Below are 22,200 nucleotides of genomic sequence, written 5' to 3'. Positions count from 1 at the left end.
TTTATGAAATTATAGTGATGTGTAAAAATAAAAATACAGTATTATATATATATATATATATATATATATATATATATATATATATATGTATATATATATATATATATATATATATAACAGTTTTGTTATCAACAACAAAATAATAATAAAAAATGTTTGACTTAATATGTAGGACATTTTTTATTTACTATTTGAATGGGAAATTTGATTGGACCGAACACACTTGACTCGTTGGTTGGACTTTTTTACTCCAACGGCGTCACCTGTGTGGCTGCCATAGCAACAAGAAAATGCTGAGTGAAGGCCTGAGTGAACGCTTCCATGAATTAAGAACACCGCAATTTGTATTTGCATAATACGCAGATAATTGTGTTGAAAACTCTTATAATGGACCAGCCGTCCTATAACTTCGCACTGACTTCGATATAGTTTTATTTTGACTGAAAAATAAGCATATTATTCCGTAGCTACAATGGTAGACACGCGTGTGCTTCCCAGTGGTAAAGTTTACCGGCAGATGTTTGACGCTCAGGTAACGTTAATAGTATTCATAGTATCTGAACGAGAGATGTGCGTTTTTACATATTGTTGATGTTTGTAATATTGCGGATCATTTTGGATGCAAACTCCTGGCCTGCAGGCAGCTGTGGGTGTCTGTTGATATTGGTTTGTTGGTGGTCAGGTTCAGCTGTCTCTGGCTCTCTTTGAGTCGCGGAGGAAGCGCGTCGGGGACGAGGGCGACTGTCTGCTCAGCGGAGACGCGGCAGACTCAGCGTCACAGCAGCTCAATGCGACGTTCAACTTCACCACACAGTAAGATGTTGTTGCTGCTGCTGCTGCTGCTGAATTTAATGACATCAGTGCTAATTAAAATTGACCTGTTTGATAGGAACACACTTTACTCTTGTGGAAAAAGAAATGAGGACCAGGATGATAGTGAGGAGGTTTGGGGTCTTCCAGACACTGTTGGTGAGAACTTAGAGATAACTGTCTTTATTTTCTCTTCTTTTCAAAACCATTTATTTGTTCAAAAAACAGTAATATTGTCAAATACTACTAACATTTAAAATAACCTTTTTCTATTTGAAAATATTGTAAAGTGTCATTTATTTCTGTGGTGACAAAGCTGAATTTTCAGCAGCCATTACTCCAGTCTTCAGCATCACATAAATCCTTCTAATATGAATCATTCTAATATCTAATATCCTAGTCCAACAACAGACTAACACATCTTAATATCAATTAGAAAACAGTTGTTGCTGCTTAATATTTTTGTAGAAACCATTATAGTTTTTTCAGGATTGTTAGATAACTAGAAAGTTCAAAAGAATAGCATTTATTTAAAATTATTTGTAACATTATGAATGTCTTTACTGTCAGTGTGTCCTTGGTACTTAAAAGTGTTTATTTAAAAAAAAAAAATATTAATAATAACAAAAAAATCTTACTGACCCCAAAGTTTTGAATGGTAGAGTATGCAAAACAGACATTTGTTCAACCAGCATTTGTTAATTTTCAGTCAAAGCAACAATAAAGAAACTCATAATAAAGCATGTTTGGCAAATTTCTTTTCAATAATAATAAATATATTGTGTAATATAAAATTGACAATGAAAATAATCAATCTATTGTGATTCTGTTTTGTCTGGAGTTCCAGAGAAAAAAACCTCAGACATCATTGATCGTCTTGCGGAGAAAAGGCGAAGGGATCACAACGAAGCTGTTTGTCAGTTGCAGACAGAACTCTCCAGCATCAGTGTGGTACACACACACCTATATATGTAGTGCCAAAATGTGTTTATTCTTATGTAGAGTCCAGTTAATCTATTGTCCATCTACAGTTTAATCACTTTGGCATGCTAATTATAACTCTCAAAGGTGCCTTATATTGTGATATTTCTGCATCTAGGGTTTTGAACCATTATTCAGACAGACAGGAAAGGATATGCTTCTCAGATTGTCAGAGCATAATGACAATACTGAAAACCTTATGCAAAAGATCGAAAACATCTCTGATTTGACAGCACACAGCTATCAGGTCAGGACCAAATGTCATATACTACAACACTTTGTCAAATTCAGTATTTGTAAGTAAATGAGTTTAGGATCACTCAAGTGTTATTCATCCTTTGTCTTATAAAGGACATGCATGACATCTGGAACAAAGTCTGCTATGAATCTTCCTTGAAAAGAAAGTGGATTAAAGAGCTAGATGAGATATATGCCAAATATGAATCTGAGAGAAAAGCTATGGTATGTGGTCTATATTATGTAAAGCATATGTTTCCAGAGTCAGTAGAGTAGTACACTGCCTGTTTATCCCCCTTTTCTAGATTTCAGCATTATTGAGAAAGTCCACAACAAAACTGGAGAAAATCAGTTATTTGATGCCATGTGATGTCCACAGACTGATTGACAGTGAAGCCATGGTAATATATTCCACATGACAAATACGTATTTGTATGTTTTCAGTAGTTTTTTTTTTTTCTTTTGTCAAGAATCCATGTTTTCCACAGATGATAAACCAAGCTCTGCTAGCAAATCAGCATGCTTTGGCCAAACTGTGCTTGAATTTGATGGAGAAACATTTGCAGATGGACATTTCCCAAAGGCTGAGATGGGAGGAAAAGCTCCAAGATTGGAAACAAATAAAACTTAATGACACAGTTACCCGGTTCAGGTAGGTCTGATGTTAAAATATTGTGCCATATTGTTTAGCAACAAAGTGCATGATTTCTCTGATGAAAATAGTTGGCAATGGGAGTTTTGCTGGTTACGATAGTTAAGAATCCTACCAGGGCCACCAGAATATCGTACAGGGGAATGATATTATCTAAAATACAGCATATACCCATATTTATGTTCTTCCTGCAGAGACGTTATGAACAGCCCTGACATTCAGAACCCTAAAAACATTCAAGATACTCTGAGCACTTTGAAGTCAGATCAGAAAACACAGAGAGATAAACGCATCCAAACGCTGGAGATGATTAGGTGAGAAATGAAACACTGATCTTGCATGCCATTTCCTCAGTGAATGTTAGTTAACATGTAACATTTACTTACATTTTCTGCCCCATATCAAGACATGAAGCCTCCAAGAATCTCAAAGTCATCAGTTGCAGAGTGGTTTTCAGCCCTGTCTGTCATCAATGAGCAAATAGGTCAGAAAATGTGGTTCTTATTACAGTAATCCAGCATTATAAAATGGTAATATGTGCTCTTCGTCACTTTGTGAACTTTTCTGTGCAATTCCTCACTATGTTCCATTTCTTCAGATTGTATTCACATTGCCACAATGGAAAAACTTCATAAAAACTTTGAGAACAACTGGCAAGTATGTTTGGCAGAGGTTGATCTCTTTAAGGTGAGAAATAACTTGTGCTTGTCTTGATTGTCAAAGCACTACAGAAATGCAACAATAATCACAACTCTTTACACACAGACAGAGGTGTCCACATACGGATTCACCACCGACGAAATACAGAATATTGTTAACGTGGAGATACTACCTCTCATTGGCCAGCGCCAATCACAAACTGAGATCTATTTAGAAAAACTTGACGTAAGTTTTGTTTCCTCAATGCTTTAAAAGAAATCTTTCCACTTCTGGACTATCATGTTATATTGTGTACTTTAACATTTTTACAGAAAGCTTTTGAGTGTTTAGCCAAAACCGCAGCTTATGACAGTAAGTGCCTGTTCAAGTTTATGTGTGGGGCAGCTCAGCTATGGGAAAACCACTGTGCAGGCATGTTGAACAGAGAACAGCAGCTACAAAATTCACTGGAGTCCCTCAGTCAAGTCCACGAACTAGAGAACCAGGCAAGATTTTGTTAACTGTTTTATGCATTTCTCATAAGTAATGCTTGTAATGTTCATCTTTTTTGCAGTATTTTGTAACATTTCACACCTTGACATGTTTGAACATGGATATAAGCTGTCAAATGTCTCACACTGCAGAGGAAAGAGGCCCAGCTGGATATGATGTTGGACAAACTCAGGCAGGAAAGCTCAGAAGAAGCTCTGAAAGCCTCTTTAAAGAAGACACTAAACTATTTGGAAGAGGTTAAGAATGGGTAACACACATTGAGATTTCTTTTAGTTTTTTTGTTGTTTGTTCATTTAAGCTGTCTGAACTCCGCTATAAAAAGAAAAAAAAAAATCACCAAAATAATGAAAACCTGGAAATTTTTGTAAATCCTTTTCTTGTATTGTTCTTAGTATATGAGCATTTATAAAGAGGAAGTTGAAACTGTGGAGTCCTACCCGTCGTTAGTCTTGCAGGAATTACAAGCATACAGTCATTCTGTCAGCCAATTTTTTAATGTCAAAGAGATTTATGGCCAGGTACATATTCAACCAGAACAGTGCAGTTATCTCTGTTTGTTTAAAGACAAACATTGTTAAAAATAACTTTATTTTTCATTACAGGACTCAAAGGGTTTTTGTCAACTTTATCCCTCTCTTAAACTTAGTGAGTTCAAAACTAACATCGAGGAACTGTATTATTCTTTTGCCTCTGAACCACCCATTTATCATGTTTATTTTGGTGTTTACTCAGGTCGAAGCATGACAAATATTAAAAATGAAATATTGGATGCAGAATTTGAGGTGAAACACAGAGGCTCACAAAAGCCACATTTCAACCATCAAGGAACATTCAGCTGGTCCAGTGCAATGGTAATGACACATAAAACTTACCTCTTTTATTTTGTGTCTGCTTAAATATTTCATTTCCTCTTTTTTTGTAGGATGTCCAAGATTGTAAGGCTTTAGAATTTTCAGTCTCTCAAACCAAAGAGACTCTCACTACTGTAAAAGGAAATGTGTACAACTGCTATGGGTTTCACACTACCCACGATGAGGAACAAGAGACACACCTTAAGGAAACTGAGCTGGTTTTCTACCCAAAGGCTCTCATTGTTGAATTGCTAAAAGAGTAAGTGTACAGTAGAAATGATAGAATGGAAAAATGCTTTGTGTGATCATAGTGATGTCTGTCTTGTGTTATAGGCTAGTTACAATCAACAAAATGAAAGCCAGAAGCTAGAGTGTTTGAATCTGAAATGAAAATTGTGCAATAATAAAAAAAAACCCATGTTCTCTTTTATGTAATTTACTTCTTCTTGCGGTTCTTTGTTTACTTTATATTATTAATTTATTTATTTTTTGTTTTGTTTTGTTTTGTTTTTTTGTGGGTAACAAAGAATGAATTTGATATTGAAAAACCTGTTTTGTTGCTCCGTCATAGTGTAAGACACACATTTTTCAGCCATCTGGAAGAGAGGTTTCATATTACTCTAACCAACACTATCACTGTGGTGGAAGCCAAAAAAAGGAAACTGAAAGCTGAGCTGGATCTTCGCCTACAGCTCCACCAACCACGTGCTGCAAGAATAGAGATGGGCATTCACAATGTCAGAGCAGGTTTGTCCCCTCATCACATCCAAAGCCATTTTGGCTTTTACTTATTTGGAGTTGTGTAACAGAACAAGCATGATTTAGCATACATATAAAAAAAAGAGTACTAATTACAAGAATGATACATTTAAATAATAATATAACTGAATGTAATGTTTTCAGACATAAAATCTTTTTTGTCATACTTAAAGGGATACTCCATTCCAAATTTTGTCATTATTCACTAACTAAAGCTTTTAACACAATTTAAGATATTTTGGATGAAAACCTGGAGGCTTGAGACTGTCCCATAGACTGACAAATAAATAACAGTGTCAAGGTCCTGGAAAGTATGAAAAGCATCGTCAGAATAGTCCATCTGCCATTAGTGATTCAACCGTAACATTATGAAGTGACGAGAATACTTTTTGTACACAAAGAAATGTAATGATGAAGTTGCCATTTAATACATTCAAAATATATTTTCTTTAAATTGAAGATTGAATAACACACTATAGTTCAAATTACAATCAAGTATGCTTTACTATTTTTGTAAACACGTTAAAATTAGTGTACTTCTCTAAATTATGACAAAAGATTAAAATATGATTTAAAACACTTTAAAGTAAAACCTTTAAATTGCATTATGACAAAGTGAACGTAAAAAGTGTACTCTCCTTAAGTGGCCTTTTATTTAATTAATATTATAAGTACATTTAAAAGAATATATACCTTTAATATTTGAAGTACACTACAAGTGCACATTCAGTACATTTAAGAGTACTTCTTTTTAACAAAAGAGAAGTAAAATGGTGCAATCTGACATTTCATAACTCTGTGTATTACTTGGCCAGCTGAACTAGTGCTACATCGAGAACGCATGGATCGACACTGCAAGGGTATACTGGACGTCCTAGAAGACTGCCGGACAGGAGTACAGGAGTTACAGATCCAGCAAAATAAACTGACGAAAGACTTCCTAATGCAAATCTACAATAGAGAGAAAGATTTTACCATTGCCACCAATTCCGAAAAGTAAATGAATGAAAACAATGTATAGTGGTAATTATGTGTACCGTTTATATACAATCACAGTCTCACACTTATTCTGGCCATTTTTATTCACAGGATAAATAAACTCCGTACCTTGCTTCAAACCAACCTGAACAAGCACATCTGTATCATCCAGACTTTACAAAGAGACATTAGACAGAAGACAGAGTTCAGATTGGAGGCCCTTAGGGACTCAAACGTTCAGATAATGAGATCTTTCAAGTATGTCATTGACATTCTCTGTATAAGTAATTATATGTTGTGTTTCACAGTGAATTTATATATAACATTTAAATATATTATTAATCATTGATGTATTTTCACAAGATTGTTTTCTGAGGGTGGGAATTTTACACCCCAAGAAATTGAAGTCTTTCATTCACATCTGGAAAAAATGGACAAGCGCATTGATTCTGCAGAGTGGGCCGTAATTCAGGACATGGAAGAAAGAGAAACAAAGTGTCTGGAGCAGGTAGAGATTAAAGAATTCTCATTAAAGAATCACACATTAAAGAATTATTAATTGGACAGGAAGTTACAGTGAGAATCCATTTTTCCTCAGGCCAAGGATACACTCAGGAAGTTTGAGGAAAAATTCAGTTTTCTTGCTATCGATCTGAAGTTTCTTGAAAAAATGCAACAAATTTTTACAAATACACGGGTCCAGATCAGAGGCGAGGTACCATTTAGTCTTATTTCATTTCCTTCCCTCTGTCTGCTGTTTATAATCTGTTTAATTTGTATTTGTCTGCTCAGGCTTTTAAGAGTAACATGCAGAAAAAGGCGATTGACAGCATGCTGAGTAATTTAAAGGAAATAACTGCTGACTATGATCAACCCAGGTCCAATAAGAAGGTAAATGCCCTAATACATTATTAGAATCAGATTGACAGATGACATTATAATACTGGTCTACAGAAAACAATTTGTATTGTAGATTGTAAACAAAGTGGAGATAACCAGTTTGACAACTTCTTTGATGGAGGAAGTAAAGAAGAGGTGTCAGTACCTTGACTGCTTCTTGGTATGGCATTACACATGCTGATGCTATAGGCATATTGAAATGTAATCCTTAGAAAACTGGATGATAATAGTTTGATATATTTTATAGGATGCCTCTATGGCTGTTCCCCGACCAAAGACTCCACTTCAGGGGGCTTTTGCAGTTGCAGCTCGCCCTAGGTCCCATATACAGGAAAAAACAGTCAGTCCAGATGGAGATGGCCTGCTCCATCCTAGCCGCATTGGAGTGTCCTTCCTGGATGATGCGGCTGTGGGGGTTATCAAAGGCCTGCTCAAGTCAGTGTCCTTAAATTAAAAAAGTTCACCAACATTGTTGACATAAGTGACTCAATTCCACTGAAGTGCTTAAATTTTTCATTCAGTTCATTTGTGTCATTGGTTCTGTTGTGGGTGACTGTTTGTAATGCCCTCAAACAGGAAAACGTGACGTCTAGGTAAAATGAAAAAAAAAGAGGAAATAAACTACTTCTCATGACATACATAATGTCTTTTTCCTGCTAACAGGGTAGGCAAAGCACAAGACCTCAAGGAGGCAAACTTTGACCCGATAGAAAGACGCTCTTCAGCAGGTTGGATTGTTTATGTGTCCTCATCATTTAAACTAATATGGTTGTTGTGGTGTTATTAGTTTGCCTTTTTATAGTCATCTGTGACTAGTTTTTGTGGTTTCTTTTAAATATTGTAAATTCTTCACCTTCAGCAAGGATAAACTCCCCTCTTGGATCAGATTGGAGGTCAGGAAAGAGCCCCAGTCAGTCTGGAATAGAGACTCTGCGCAGAAAGTCAGTGGAGTCAATGACTACCCAAAGGTGTGACATTTCAAATTTGACAAGAGAGAAAATAATTTAGGAAATACCATTAGAGAAGTGGCTGTATCTCTCTTCTGGAGGTAATGTAGTAATATGTGACCCTGGACCACAAAACCATTCTTAAAGTGATACTCCACCCCAAAATGAAAATTGTGTCATTAATCACTTACCCCCATGTCGTTACAAACCTCTAAAAGCTCTGTTCATCTTCGGAACACAATTTAAGATATTTTGGATGAAAACCGGGAGGCTTGAGACTGTCCCATAGACTGCCAAATAAATAACAGTGTCAAGGTCCATAAAAGTTATGAAAGTTGTCATCTGAATACTCCATCTGCCATCAGACGTGCAATCTGGGTTATATGAAGTGACAGGAACACTTTTTGTAAGCGAAGAAAACAAAAATAATGACTTTATTCAACAATTCCTTTGTCAACAGTCTCCTCTGTGTCTGTCCATATAACTGTATGCTTGTGGCGCGGATGACACAGAAAAGCATACACAGCATACGGTGATATGGCCAGACAGAGGAGACTGCATTGTTAAGAACTTAATTTGGACAACTTTAAAGGTGATTTTTTTGCACCCTCAGATTCCAGATTTTCAAATAGTTGCATCTCGGCCAAATATTGTCCTATCCTAAAAAACAAACAAAATACATTAATGGAAAGCTTATTTATTAATCTTTCAGATGATGTATAAATCTCAATTTCAAACAATTGACCGTAATGACTGGTTTTGTGGTCCAGGGTCACATATAGTATTATGGTAATTAAAAAAAAATCTGAGCACATAGAAAATGATCTGTAATAGATAACATACTTTCCATTTAATGATCATATAAAATGGACATTTATGAGACAAAATATTTTATAATTTCTTCGAAACTTTTCTGTCAGTTTAAGGAGAATCTCCAAACCCAACCGCTTTGATAAGAAGTTCCTTATTTTTGGCTCAAAACCTGAAGAGCAGCAGGACAGGTCAGTGCATTTGCTGGCTGTGATTTTATATCTTTTTTTTTTTGTTATGTTATGTTAATTTCACATTCTCTGAATATTTTTTCCATTTCTCAGTGTTCCCTTTAAAGCCTCAATCACCAATATTCTGTGGAAAGCCAATGATATTCTCCTCTTGGTGGCAGAGGTACTATGAAAAAATATTAAGAGAGTCAATCTGTTTTATGCAAATAAGGTGGTAAAGCAGTTGATTTTGGACTGAGCTTTGTGTCACCATCAGGAGTTCTATAAGAAGAAAGAGCGCCGCTCTATCACTCGGCCTGAGCAACTGCAGGAGACATTTGATCAGTGTGCAGAGGAGATACACAAAAGACTTCTTAGCTACCAGAGCCAGTCACATGATTACCACAACAGCTGTCTGCAAGGTTAACCCATGAGATATTGTCCAAAATGCTACTTACAAAAATAGGCTAAAAAAGTTGACCAGTTACAATGCAATATGCATTTACTACGATGATGTCACTGTTTGATGATACTATTCACTTAAGTCAAGTCTGAAGTCAAAGGTCACTGTTTCTGCCATCATTTACTCAACCTCAAGTTGATCCAAACCTGTATGAATTTTTTTCTTCTGCTGAACACAGAAGAAGATATTCTGAGAAATGTGGTTAACCAAACAGTTTCTGGACCCCTTTGACATCCGTAGTATTTTTGTCATATTATGAATGTCAGTGGGGACCAGCAACTGTTCTTCAAAATATCTTATTTTATGTTCAACAGAAGAACAATACTCATACAGGTTTAGAAAAGATAATGACGGACAGGTAAAATACAATGTTTTGAAATATCAGTAACATAGGATGCCTTGCAATCCTGTTATAATAACAATAACAGAGATCTAATTACAAGACAAAACAATGTGGATTTCTAATTATTATGACAATATGTAATACTTTTCACTCTGTGTAGAATTTCAGCTCCAGTTGAAGGCCATTGAAGAGTTTCTGAGCAGCGTACCAGAGAAGCTTTTTTCTAAACTAAGAGATCAATACCTTGAGGAGCTGATGCAAAACATGACAGAAATTCAACACCAGTTTCAACTAGCTCAGCAGCAGAGTGAACAAAAGCGGGTATGTGAACAAATGCAGAACAATATTGAGAGCAGAGGAAATTATTCTGTCATCCTGTCCTATTGAGTTCCTCCCATGTAGTCACTCTGAGGAAGAAGGCTTTAAACTGTCACAGTGAAAGAGTACTTCAGATATTTGCAAAGTATTGCACACATGAACCTGTAGCTATTCATAAAGAATAGGTCACCAGGTTTGTCCTGTTTTTTGTGGCCTGCTGTCATAGAGGGAGCACAGTGGTCAGTTGAGTGTTCGTCTGAGCCATCCGGCCTGTGAGACAGAACTGAAGCAACTGATGCTGGCTGAGGAGGAGAGACAGACAAAGCAGAGACAAGCCATCCAGAATACCAGACAGGAAGTTCAGGTTACAGACTTAGTGCTTTAACTCAAGAAATTCCCGTTTTAAAAATCACAAAAGTTAAACTTGGTCTTCTTGTTTCTGGACAGGCCTGTGCACTCAAAAATGCAGAAGAATTTGTCACTGCTCTTGCCAGGTTGGCAGAGACCTTACTCTTCCAATTCGATAACCTCATAACCATTCATGAGGTTCAAGTGGGATGTAAGTTTATGAATTATTGGATGGAAGTGTAGATGCTGGTGCCACAGCAAAGGTTTAATATGGTTACGATCAGTGTTGGTGTTGTCGCATTATAAGCAATATGAATATAATTATAGGCAATATGTAATCAGATTTTTTTAATTGCAATTGTTTGCTGAAAAAAGAAGTATATGTTGAATATATATGCACAATTTTATTGCATTGTTTTTCTGTGTAAATAGGTTTTTCAGGCATGTTATCCGCAAAAGACAAAAATAAGAAGGAAGCTGTTTTTCCCTATGCAATATGGCTATAAAATAATAGTAATCATAAAGCTTTTATTTTGATGGGAAATTAAATGAGACTTATCTTTTGATGTAGGAAAAAACTTTTTAAAAACCATACTTTCCATAAAAAGTAACAATGAAACTTGATTATTTTCTTTATGAGTAACACAGTAGTGCAACATGTTACTTACAAAGACAATGTTCTGCAATACTCCTTACAATAATCATTAATTTACTGACTCAAACGTGAACATCTTTTGGAAAAGCAGATGCTGAACAAAAGAAAGCTAATATTGCTACACTCATCCGCCAAACACAAACGGACCTTCTGCTGGAAAACAAGAGCAGTACTCTGATGCAGAAAGGCAGCAGGTATGGAAATATTGTACTCAAAATAGATGTCTTTTAAACACCATTTCTTTAAATTGTATATGGGACATTAATTATGAATGTTAAATGCTGAATTGCATGTGTTGTTTTGTAGAACATGGTCAGGCATTTGCTACTTTGGATCCACTGATGGCAGCTCATTTCATAAACAATCTCAGGAAACGGCCACCATCACAACTGCTAAAACCACACTAGGGCATCTTAAGGCCATTGAGGAGCGAGACGCAGTGCATGAGGTAAGTTCATTTCAGATGAGTTGGATATATAATTTGTTCTTGTCTAACCGTGCCTGATAAGAGCATGAAATAGTCTTTTGTGCACTTTTGTGCTTAGTACAATATGATCAACATACAACAGCTGTAAATAAGTTATGTACTAGCCTTTACAACAGTGCCTAACTCTATTGGAGCTGATCAAAATGAGGCTGCTACAGATGCTAGTTGATCCATTCAGAGCCCTGTCACATCATGCGTTAGTAATTTGCAAGGTGTAGCCTTTTTTTGTTTTAATTTTGGAATGCACCTAAAGACTTGCAGGTTGAATTTTAAAGGCATAGTTCATCCAAAAATGAAAATGGTCATCATTTACTCACCCTCAAGTTGTTCAAAACCTGTATGAGTGTCTTTACTCTGTTGAACCCAAAAAATGTTCTTTGAAGAATGTTAGTGACCAAAGAGTTGACAGTGGCCACTGACTTCCATTTTAGTATTTTTTTTCCATACTATGGGAGTCAATGGCTACCATCAACTGTAGAAAGAAAGGAACTCATACAGCTTTGGAACAATTTGTGGGTGAGTTAATGATGACCATTTTCATTTTTGGATGAACTAAAGAATACGAACATACGTAAATATGTATTTTGTTTTAAAAAGTGTTCTGCTTGTGCAACTGTTGATCTTCCCCCAGAACTATGGGCAGAGGGTTCAGGAGGAGCTGTTCAAAGCCCAGCGAGAGTGTGACGCTCAAGAAAGACAACAGCAGCAGTGGCATGACCACTGGCAGAGTCAGCTAAAAACCCTCGCTTCACTCAACTCTGAATGACCATGAGACATTTATGAACACTGACAATCTAAGCCGAGGCATTAAACAGCCTCAAAGAGAAAGGACACTACACTAAACTACATGGACTTCTCTTTCAACTGTGCTAACTCAACATTTACACGCTAATCTGTTCCATGATGTTGGATTCATGCATGGATTAAAATAATGGCTGTTATGAATAGGCTAATACAAAGTTTGATGACATAAAAAATGTTTATTCCATATTTTCAAGTTTAATTGGTAACTGTTGTGCAATGATTAAATAAAAGCAAATTCTAATAAATGCAACTCATCTTATTAGTTTTACAAGTCCCTAAAACTATACAATAAAATTGCCATACAAACAGAATATGTAAACATAAGAGCATGATAAATTAAGCTCTAAATGGTGCTTTACAGTCCATTTGGTTTAGAGTTTTGAGATTGAACAGCATGAGTTCTCAAAGAGTTTTTCACATTTTTAAATTTGTGTACTCTAGACCCTAGAAACGTATTTCACAGATCTCTGGAGAGTCAGCAGCACTGCCTTGGCTTTAGATTTCACATCATCATGAACTTACAGAAGCTCCCATTCTTAAAGAAGAAAAATGGATTTCAGCGTTTTCTTAGGAGAATATCCCAACTCTCTCTCCAGCGCAGTGCAGCAAGCTCGTCTGACGATAATGCTGGCTGGCCGTAGGTCAGAGGACTCAGGTTGTGGTAGGACACGTATACTGAACAAAGGACTCCCAGAATAACACCACCAAATGCTTTCCTTTGAGCTGGGGATCTGAGAAACAGAATGACATACAGATACAAGCATAGACATGTGATTTACACCAGAGAGACACAATGATCAAGATACAGGTTTCATTCACATGCACCATGATTCAAAAGTCTAGAGTTAGCAACATTTTTTTAAACAAATCAATACTTGTATTCAGCAAGGATGCATTAAATTAACCAAAAAAATATTCATAAGTCATATAAGATTTCTATTTTAAATTAATGCTCTTTTTTTACTTTCTATTTATCAAAGAATCCTGGAAAAAATGTATTGTTTACTCAAAACTATTAAGCAGCACAACTGTTTTCAACAATAAGAAATGTTTCTTGAGCAGCAAATCAGCATATTAGAATGATTTCTAAAGGACTGTGTGCGTAAGACTGGAGTAATGACTGCTGAACAGTATATTCAAATACAAAACAGTTATTGTAAATTGTAATAATATTTCACATTATTTCTGTTTGCACTGTTTTTATGATTGGTGAGCATAAGACACGTCTTTCTAAAACATTCAAAATCTTACCGACCCCAAACGCACTGATAATTTTCAGACTGAAGTCAGAACTCTTACCTCAATACATGGATGTACAGGTGCTCTATGACTACAGGTATCTGCAAGATCTTGAAGGTGAGTGCTGGAAGATAGTGATACAGAAACAGAGTCTTCTCCATTAGGAAGAACGGCAGGTAATTCACTGCCCAGCCTCCAAAACAAATGACACCAGCCAAAACTAGCTGTTCCCAAGAGTCTAAGAGAGAAGAAATGTGGGGAAAGAACAGTTTATTAAAGGTGATGATAAAGCAAGCATCTCTATTATTATTGCTCACAGTTAATATCAGAATAAACTCCATCCCCAATATTGAACTTCTTTGTCTCCCTCACTGTCTTTGCAATAGACATGAATGATACATAAAATCATATGGCAGTATTTCCAGGCACAAACCTTGAGGAATGTCTTCAACTTTCCTCCGTCGTCTTGGTATGTAGGTTAGAAACATAAGACAGTAAACAACCAATGAAAGGTTTGCAATGGTCCAATTAACAATATTCCCAATCAGCTGAATTTGTGCCTATATTAAAAATAGAAAAGATTAGATTAGCCTTCATTCTGTCAAACACAAAGAAATAAAAGAAAAACCAACAGAATGATGCTGACATACATTACTTGAAGGATGAAGCCAGTATGCAATGTTGGTGTCCATTGTGATCCATTCAAGAGGTGATGAACTATATTTGTGCTCGGACTCTTCATTCTTTACTGTCAGCATCTTCCACTGTTACTCAAACATACAACACCTGCTCTAAATGGCTTTTCTGACGATTGACATCAGGATCATTATTCATATTTAATATTCACCTGCAGCTCAAGAAATTTGGCCATAAAAGTGAGGTTTCTCTTGATGTCGCTGTGGGTAGGTAATTTCAACTCCAACTCCCTTTCCTTCTGTTCCTGACCTGTATACATGTGAGTTTAATCAAGGAAGAACACAAAAGCAATGTGAGAACATATACAGATGTTGACTCTCATACTTCTGCCATAGCGATGCTCCTCCACGTTCCACATGCCGCTCTGCTGGTAGCCTTTATAAATCTTATCCCCAACCACCTCCAGCTGTTTGAAACCCCACTCCGGTAAAGATGCTCCACTGAGCTGCAAAACATTAAAGAACAGGTATAAATAACACTTTTAAAGAGATAATCTGCCCAAAACTGCATATTTTGTCATCACCCTCATTTTGTTCTAAAGCTATATGACTTTCTTTCTTCTGTGGAACATAAAAGGAGATGTTTCAGGAAATGTCTGAGGGTTTTTTGGGCTCTAATGTTTGGTTCCCAGTATTCTTCAAAACAACATCTTTTAGGTTCTATTGATACAATACAACAATCACTATTGATATACCTGTACAACTTTTTCTGTACAAACCTTACTAATATACAAACCTTTAAAACAGCTGAAGTGTTCACATGGACTAGTCGCACCTCTGATAAAATCGTCTTCCAGATTTCTCTATCAGACTCCCTATTAACTATGTCCTATAGTGCAATGAAAATAATGTATCATAAAACAAATTTCAAGTAAATGTGAATATGTGTTATAGACTTATGGGTCTCAGATCTTACCACTCTCCATAGATTCTGAGCTGGCATAGACACATTAAAGTCTATGTAGCCAGACACTTCCTGTGAGTGAGGACTCATGGGGGCTGCAACATCATGTCTTGAAAACAAAGCATATCCATCTCAAACTACTATCTCAAACAGATTACAAACAAATATTATAAACATTATTATCTAATGATGGGTAGAATTATATTACGTGTTCAGGTAGCGAGAGGTCATTCCATGCAGCAGCTGAATAATATCGCCATGCCTGACAGGTCTGGGTGGGCTGCTGACCACGAGACTGTGCCTGGGGTTTAAAATTACAATTACAATTCACGTTAAACATTTAGCAGCAGACCATGGGTCATATGAAATTCACTAAATTATTTTTAGTAATGCTATATATATTAAAGGAATAGTTTTAGAAATTTTGCATCACATCACGTGATCCTCTGCAGTGAATGGGTGCCGTCAGAATGACAGTCCATACAGCTGATAAAACATCATTTTTAAGAAATTTGCACGACTCCAGTCCATCAGTTAATGCAAAAAGTTGCCTATTTGTATAAATTCATTGAATAATTTGTAACTTAACCACTGTTTCTGGCTAAAATACTGAAAAAGTCTTTACAACAGGGGAAGCACTTTTTCACTGGAGGAAGCATTATTTTGGATTATGGACTGTTACTTTCGGCCAGATGTGACAGATTAAAGTTAAAATAAACAAACACGCAGCTTTTCACTTCAAAAGATGTTATTTGATGGACTGGGGTCGTGTGGATTGCTTGTGGATTATTGTATTGTTTTTATCAGCTGCTGAACTCTGATTATGGCGGCACCCATTGAATTCTAAATTTCTCAGACTCATCTACATCTTGGATGCCCTGAGAGTCAGTGAATGTTCAGCATTTTTTTTTTTTGGGTGAACTATTTTTTTTAAATCAACATACCGCCCAGGGTCTTTAATAATCCACCAGTTGTTGACATCTTTAAAAGGATAGCAGGTCACCTGCTGCTGGTGGGAGCTACCACGGCCATTTTCATACCTTTAAGTATAGATAATTAGCAAAGAGCAGCATGAAGATGTGGTCGTTTAGGATCATGTCACCTTGAACATTGAGTCTTGATGTCTCACCTGACTGGATAGTTAGCCTTGTGGGAGTGAAGCCAACATGGAACAGGTTTACTGGACACGGTGCGGAGAGTGACCTGTGAGCCGAATGCAACATCCAAGGGTTGTCCCTGAGTGATCCGCGCTAAACCACCCTTTATAGGAGAAATGGGAGAAATAAAGGAGATGTTGACCACTCAGATAGGTTACACTGTGGATTAAACCAAATCTGTTTAAAAACATTTTGCACATTACCCTTTAAAAGTTCGGTGTCAATAATTTATTTTCTTTTTAAAGTAATCAACTTTTATTCAGCAAGTAAAATGTTGAAAATTTATAGTGCATTAAATTGTTCAAAAGTGATAGTGAAACATATATAAAAATCTATTTCAAATAAATGCTGTTCCAAATAAATATTACGCAGCACAGCTGTTTTCAGTATTGATGATAAGAAATGTTTAAAGTGCCCCTATTATGGATTTTTTTAAATGACCTTTCATGCAGTGTGTAACACAGCTTTAAGTGAATGAAAACATCCTGCAAAGTTTTGAATCTGAAAGTGCACATTGTATAACATTATTGTCTTTCAAAAGAAAGAGTTGACTCTGAGTCATTGAAAAGAGTCTTTTTAAAACGAATCCTGTCAATGTGAGATATTAGCATATTGCCCACCCACTTGTTGTTCTTTTTGCATTGTGGTCTGAATGAAAATGCAAATTCATTCTGTTCCACTAGGTGCTGCTTTTGGAGCGGTAAAATAGCTGTTTCCCCGGTAACGCTGTACACAAAGCAGCACTGCGCTCACAAACATTACACGCATGATGAAATGATCTACAACAAGTTTTGATGATAATTAAACAAATATTTCATTATAATACTGCAGTATTTCTCGCTAGAAATAACATCAAAAGTGCAAAAAGTTAGTCAGAAATACACATTTACACACAAACTGACCACCAAACGCAAATTTCAGACTCCAACTTTACATTTTTTATCGCAACCGTCTCGGAATGGAATGCACAGGATTGTGGGACATCAAAGGCAGCGGAGGATACATGTATGCTTCCTTCAAAATTCGATAAGAAGAAGGTACCTTCGGAGACAGGAAGTGAAGCAGAATTTGGATTTGGATGTGCCTTGTTGAAACGTTTGGAAGTCGTTGAGCAAATAAAGTAAAAATAAATGCATATTATAAGACAATGACACGTGTTTTTTGACCTTGCGTGCATGTCAACCTGTTGTTGGGGACTAACAAAACCAATATATGAACCTTTCATTACCCATAATAAGGGCACTTTAAGAATGATTTCTGAAAGATCAAGTGACAGTGGAGTAATGTCTGCTGAAGACGTCACAAGAATAAATATTATTTAAATGAAAAATAGTTTAAATTGTAATATTATTTCACAATATTGCTGTTTTACTGTGCTTTTATCAAATAAATGCTGTCTTGGTGGGCATTAAACATAAGAGACTCTCACCAACCACAAACTTTTGTACTTTGAAGAAACTAATCTGTACCTCTAGACTTGCTTGAAAAGCACTGCTCATCATCTGGTCATGTGGTCCACTGCGATACAGCAGCGTAAGATGGATGTAGAAAAATCCAAGGTACATGATGACGGGTAACACCACAAGAGCCAGGAAGCGAACCAAAATCTGCACCACTACTTTGCCCTTTTCACACAGATCACAAAATCATAATGTGCAAAATCATAGTGCTGTAAAACCCAACAATGTTTGGTAACTAGAACTCACATGGCTTAAGGTTCGATCTCCAATAACATGCCAGGTGTGTACAGCTGCCAGGCCTAGCAGTAAAAAGTATGTGAACATACCCATGTACTTTACCCTGAAAAACAAGCCAAAAGAAAAAGAAAACTCAACCATTTGGCATTATTTAAATTTCATTTGCAGAGCAAGTTAAACTAGATTTTTGCACATTCTGAAAACGTTAGTGTTGCTTCACAAAAGTAAAAAATCCCTAATGTTCAAAAAAACTTTTTTATGACCGTACATACCCAATTCCACATGCACAACTGACCCCAGAGGTCACAAGCCAAAACCACCTAAAAGATGAACTGAAAGAAAAGAAAGCACATGACACGTATATTACCATGAAATTGGGGCAAATAGCATTAGTCACAGAAGGCTGACAAGACAATCCATTTACATTTAGTCATTTAGCAGACGCTTTTATCCAAAGCGACTTACAAATGAGGACAATCCAGATCTGAGACTGACAGAACAGATCTCAACAATTCTTACTTGTGTGCTTTGTGGAAGCGGAGGTAAGACAGTACAGCTAACAGCAGGAAAAAGATTAGAACAGACTCCAGCAGCATAAAGCGCGATTGCACAATCAAGGAGTTTTCTGTAAAAATGAAACAAATCTATTTAACCTACAGTAACAGGCAGGGAAAAAAAAAAACATCATTTGGCAATGACTCGAAAATTCTATGCTAAGCACTTACCCATGAGGAGAAGCACACAGGCCCCCAGTGCTGAGGAATGGGAATATCCAAGCTCCACCACCAGAAGATAAGCAAGAGGTATACAAAAAGAGCCAGCAAGGGCCGGTATTACCCGAAGGCTCCAAACAGGAACATTACTGGTGTATTCTACAATAGACCCAAAATCAGTAAGAGTAATGCAGTTACTAATGCCTGTGTTATGTAAAACAAAAGGAAAGTTGAAACGTTGTCTTGACAAAGCCTTGCCTGAACATTCACAACTGGTTTTAAGGTTATACAAGTGTTAGTGTGTCCTGTAGCTTGATGCAATGTAAACTTTGCTAGGTGGTTGCTGGGACATTGCAAATCAGCAATTTCTGGTTCTTATAGAAAATACTGCATTAGTAAGAACAGCCTAAAAGACTGTGCCATAATAGTTTTCTTTCGCTCTAGTGGCCCTTAACCTGTTTTTCAGCATACAGTAAATACTAGAGGAATATCTTATCAATATGTGGGGTGTTAAACAATGGGGTGTCTTCAAGGTCTAGAACAGGGTTATTCATATCTTACCCTCGATGGCCAGTGCACTGCAGAGTTTAGCTCTCGAGGGTAAGATTTGAATAACCCTGGTCTAGAACATGGGATTCGCCATTTACTGTGTGATCTCAATAGTGTGTTAAAAAAATAAAATAAAATGATACATATATATATATATATATATATATATATATATATATATATATATATATATATATATATATATATATATATATATATATATATATATATATATATATATATATTTAAAAAAAAAGTGTGAAATTATGATTTCAAAATTAAAGTCAAATGTTTCACTATTCATCTCATATTTAAAGAAAAAGTAAAATTCAAAGTTTTTTTTCTTCAGTAAAATCAATCTAATGTATTTTTGTTCAATAATATTTTTTCTTTTGTATTTTGAGAGAATTATATGGTACTAATTGATATTTATGCAATAATTATGATAAATTTTCCCCATTGAAAATAGTACAAAAAAAAAACAATTTTATTTTATTTTTTTAATTAATGCAGTATTTCAGATTTAAATAGAGACTAGGCCTTTAAAATCCAATTTTTGAAGGTAGAATAGCACCTCCTGGTGAGAGCAAAAAAAGGAGAAATCCTGTAATTTTATGGTGTAAACATTTGATTCCTGTATGGGACTCCCTGTGAATTCCCTAGTTGTTTTTATACATAATTTCTTATTAGGTTGTGGATTTAAATGTATATAAAGCCATTCTCAAAGACTACTTTTTGTCAAGGTTTATATTTTTTGTTGTTTTAAATGTTGATTTGAAGTGTAGGTTTTTGCAGTATTTATTACTACCTTTTAAACCTGAACACAGAAAGCATTTTGTTACACAAAACATTAAAATTCTATAAAAAATTTAATAAAAATTAACAGGAATACTTTATCAGAGCTTAATCCTTCTGGGTCTGATCTGATTTTAACCTCTTATTTCAGTCTTCTGGCTATATGGTTATAGCATACCAATTCATTTGAGTATGTATAATTCTGTATGCGTGTGTCTGTGAGTGTGTGTGTGTGAGTGGATATATCTGTTTTACACTCTTGATGTTTTAGAGTGTAACACCTTTCTTACTGTCCACTTTTTACTGCATTGTAGTTGAATTATTGATTTTATTTAACATAGTTGCAGTGTTAGTCACACCAGTTCATAGGTGTGTGTCTGTGTGTGTGTCCGTGTGTTGATTTTGCACTCAATATGTTTTAGAGTTTAACCCCTTCACTGTGCATTTTTTTTTTTTTGTTGTTGGTTTTTTGTTTGTTGTAAAAAAAAAATTATTTTTATTTAAAAAAAAAAAAAAAAATCAATTTCCTATTCATTTCCTATAGTTGGTCATTTTTGACCGAAGACCATGAGTGTGACTATTTTTTTTTTGACCACTTAGCTTTTTCAAATCATGTACTCAATTTTTTTTTTGTGTACACATACCAAGTGCCATGAAATTCACAAGTTTCGTACCATTCTGGTGGCGCTACGATTTTTAAAAAATTCTAAATGTAAAATTCTCTGGTCAGAAGTGAATGAAGACAGCACAAGGGCTAGAAGAAGTTAGAATTGGCTTAGAGACAGTAAAAACTGGAAGGTCTGTACATGAAGAGTTGTTTGGCTTTGTCAGCTCAACATAAACCTGTATGAGAGGATCACCTGCTCCAATCCTGTTCCAAACAAAGTTGCCATCAAATCCTCCTAAATACGCTGCAAAGATAAATAATATGCATTAGTAAATATACATAAAGTGGCTTACTTCATGAATATAATTTATAAAGTATGAAATATCTTCTTACCTCCTAAAGCTAGTATCATGTGGCCGAAAGGTGGACCACTCTCATCAATGAAAAACACGTGCTTCATGTACAGAGACAGGAACTGTCCGTAATAAACTTCATCAAACCTGTAGCAGTATGCAAACATGATATATACATATGTGCATTTCTTTTAATCCACAAAATTAAAAGAATGAAAATATCTAAAAATAAATAAACAAATAAACAATTAAAGGAAGACTTACACAACAGCTTTAGGAAAGTGAATGCCGTACAGTCTGGTCACGAGCGCTGAAACGGTGACTGCCACGAGCAGCAGATTGATCTCCACTGACACACTGATGGGCAGTTTCACACACTGCATGCTGCCCGACTACATCCATTCATTATGGTAAAACATACCGTTATTTCGACATACACATTCATTTACTTGCATATACAGACACAAAGGATCTGGCATGGAAAATGCATTTTCATATTATTTTGTTAATTGTTGTTTTTTTTTTATTTTTTTTATTTTATTTTGTTGTTGTTTTTTTATGAGGTTTTTTAGTAATTCATTGGTCAACACTGCTGCTTTCGAGACTACATGTGCTGTGTCTTTCCGCAAAACGTAATGACCAGCGACCTTCGATATACCTTGACTTTATTAAAAAAAAAAAATATATATATATATATATATATATATATATATATATATATATATATATACAGCTGTTTTTCTGGCATAAGCGACAGCTTTAGTCTTCACCTTAAAAATACTATAATTTGTAAATAAACCGACGGTATGTAGTATGTGTTCTAGTG

General features: G+C 35.7%; 2 protein-coding genes across 2 annotated transcripts; one reads left to right on the top strand and one right to left on the bottom strand.

Moving 5' to 3' along the window:
• The first annotated feature begins 267 nt into the window (after nucleotides 1–267).
• Nucleotides 268–12,915, top strand: ccdc180 (coiled-coil domain containing 180). Its single transcript, XM_042724654.1, has 37 exons — nucleotides 268–532; nucleotides 683–813; nucleotides 890–969; nucleotides 1,652–1,761; nucleotides 1,910–2,038; nucleotides 2,143–2,253; nucleotides 2,334–2,429; nucleotides 2,517–2,680; nucleotides 2,875–2,994; nucleotides 3,085–3,164; nucleotides 3,279–3,367; nucleotides 3,446–3,565; nucleotides 3,652–3,825; nucleotides 3,964–4,079; nucleotides 4,224–4,350; nucleotides 4,435–4,477; nucleotides 4,565–4,683; nucleotides 4,755–4,942; nucleotides 5,255–5,430; nucleotides 6,258–6,438; nucleotides 6,532–6,678; nucleotides 6,784–6,928; nucleotides 7,019–7,135; nucleotides 7,213–7,311; nucleotides 7,394–7,480; nucleotides 7,568–7,755; nucleotides 7,984–8,048; nucleotides 8,180–8,288; nucleotides 9,188–9,268; nucleotides 9,362–9,431; nucleotides 9,525–9,669; nucleotides 10,214–10,374; nucleotides 10,598–10,735; nucleotides 10,819–10,930; nucleotides 11,466–11,568; nucleotides 11,681–11,822; nucleotides 12,493–12,915. The coding sequence occupies exons 1-37, from the start codon at nucleotides 473–475 to the stop codon at nucleotides 12,625–12,627; spliced, it is 4,458 nt and encodes a 1,485-aa protein (XP_042580588.1). The 5' UTR covers nucleotides 268–472; the 3' UTR covers nucleotides 12,628–12,915.
• LOC109067947 (protein O-mannosyl-transferase 1-like) lies at nucleotides 12,822–21,801 on the bottom strand. The gene is made up of 19 exons (XM_042724656.1): nucleotides 21,639–21,801; nucleotides 21,415–21,521; nucleotides 21,275–21,325; nucleotides 19,083–19,229; nucleotides 18,877–18,982; nucleotides 18,630–18,689; nucleotides 18,367–18,460; nucleotides 18,130–18,285; nucleotides 16,633–16,763; nucleotides 16,448–16,543; nucleotides 15,712–15,804; nucleotides 15,516–15,612; nucleotides 15,336–15,428; nucleotides 14,925–15,045; nucleotides 14,752–14,849; nucleotides 14,555–14,668; nucleotides 14,338–14,464; nucleotides 13,965–14,142; nucleotides 12,822–13,396 (listed from the first exon to the last, which is right to left on the bottom strand). Exons 1-19 carry the CDS (start codon nucleotides 21,755–21,757, stop codon nucleotides 13,222–13,224), a joined length of 2,163 nt encoding a protein of 720 aa, XP_042580590.1. The 5' UTR covers nucleotides 21,758–21,801; the 3' UTR covers nucleotides 12,822–13,221.
• Between the last annotated feature and the right edge of the window lie 399 nt (nucleotides 21,802–22,200).

This window comes from Cyprinus carpio, chromosome B5 (genome assembly GCF_018340385.1).
Source record: "Cyprinus carpio isolate SPL01 chromosome B5, ASM1834038v1, whole genome shotgun sequence".
Classification (NCBI taxonomy): Eukaryota; Metazoa; Chordata; class Actinopteri; order Cypriniformes; family Cyprinidae; genus Cyprinus; species Cyprinus carpio.
The sequence above is the reverse complement of the archived record's forward strand: the minus strand, read 5'-3'. Positions and strand labels throughout refer to the sequence as shown.

Coding starts and splice junctions, on each gene's coding strand:
- LOC109067947 (XM_042724656.1), bottom strand. CDS start 21,757: ATGCAGTGTGTGAAACTGCCCATCAGTGTGTCAGTGGAGATCAATCTG. Junction 21,522..21,638: donor CACTTTCCTAAAGCTGTTGT/GTAAGTCTTCCT, acceptor ATACTGCTACAG/GTTTGATGAAGTTTATTACG. Junction 18,983..19,082: donor CTGTGTGCTTCTCCTCATGG/GTAAGTGCTTAG, acceptor TCATTTTTACAG/AAAACTCCTTGATTGTGCAA.
- ccdc180 (XM_042724654.1), top strand. CDS start 473: ATGGTAGACACGCGTGTGCTTCCCAGTGGTAAAGTTTACCGGCAGATG. Junction 3,826..3,963: donor TCCACGAACTAGAGAACCAG/GCAAGATTTTGT, acceptor CTCACACTGCAG/AGGAAAGAGGCCCAGCTGGA. Junction 10,931..11,465: donor TCATGAGGTTCAAGTGGGAT/GTAAGTTTATGA, acceptor TTGGAAAAGCAG/ATGCTGAACAAAAGAAAGCT.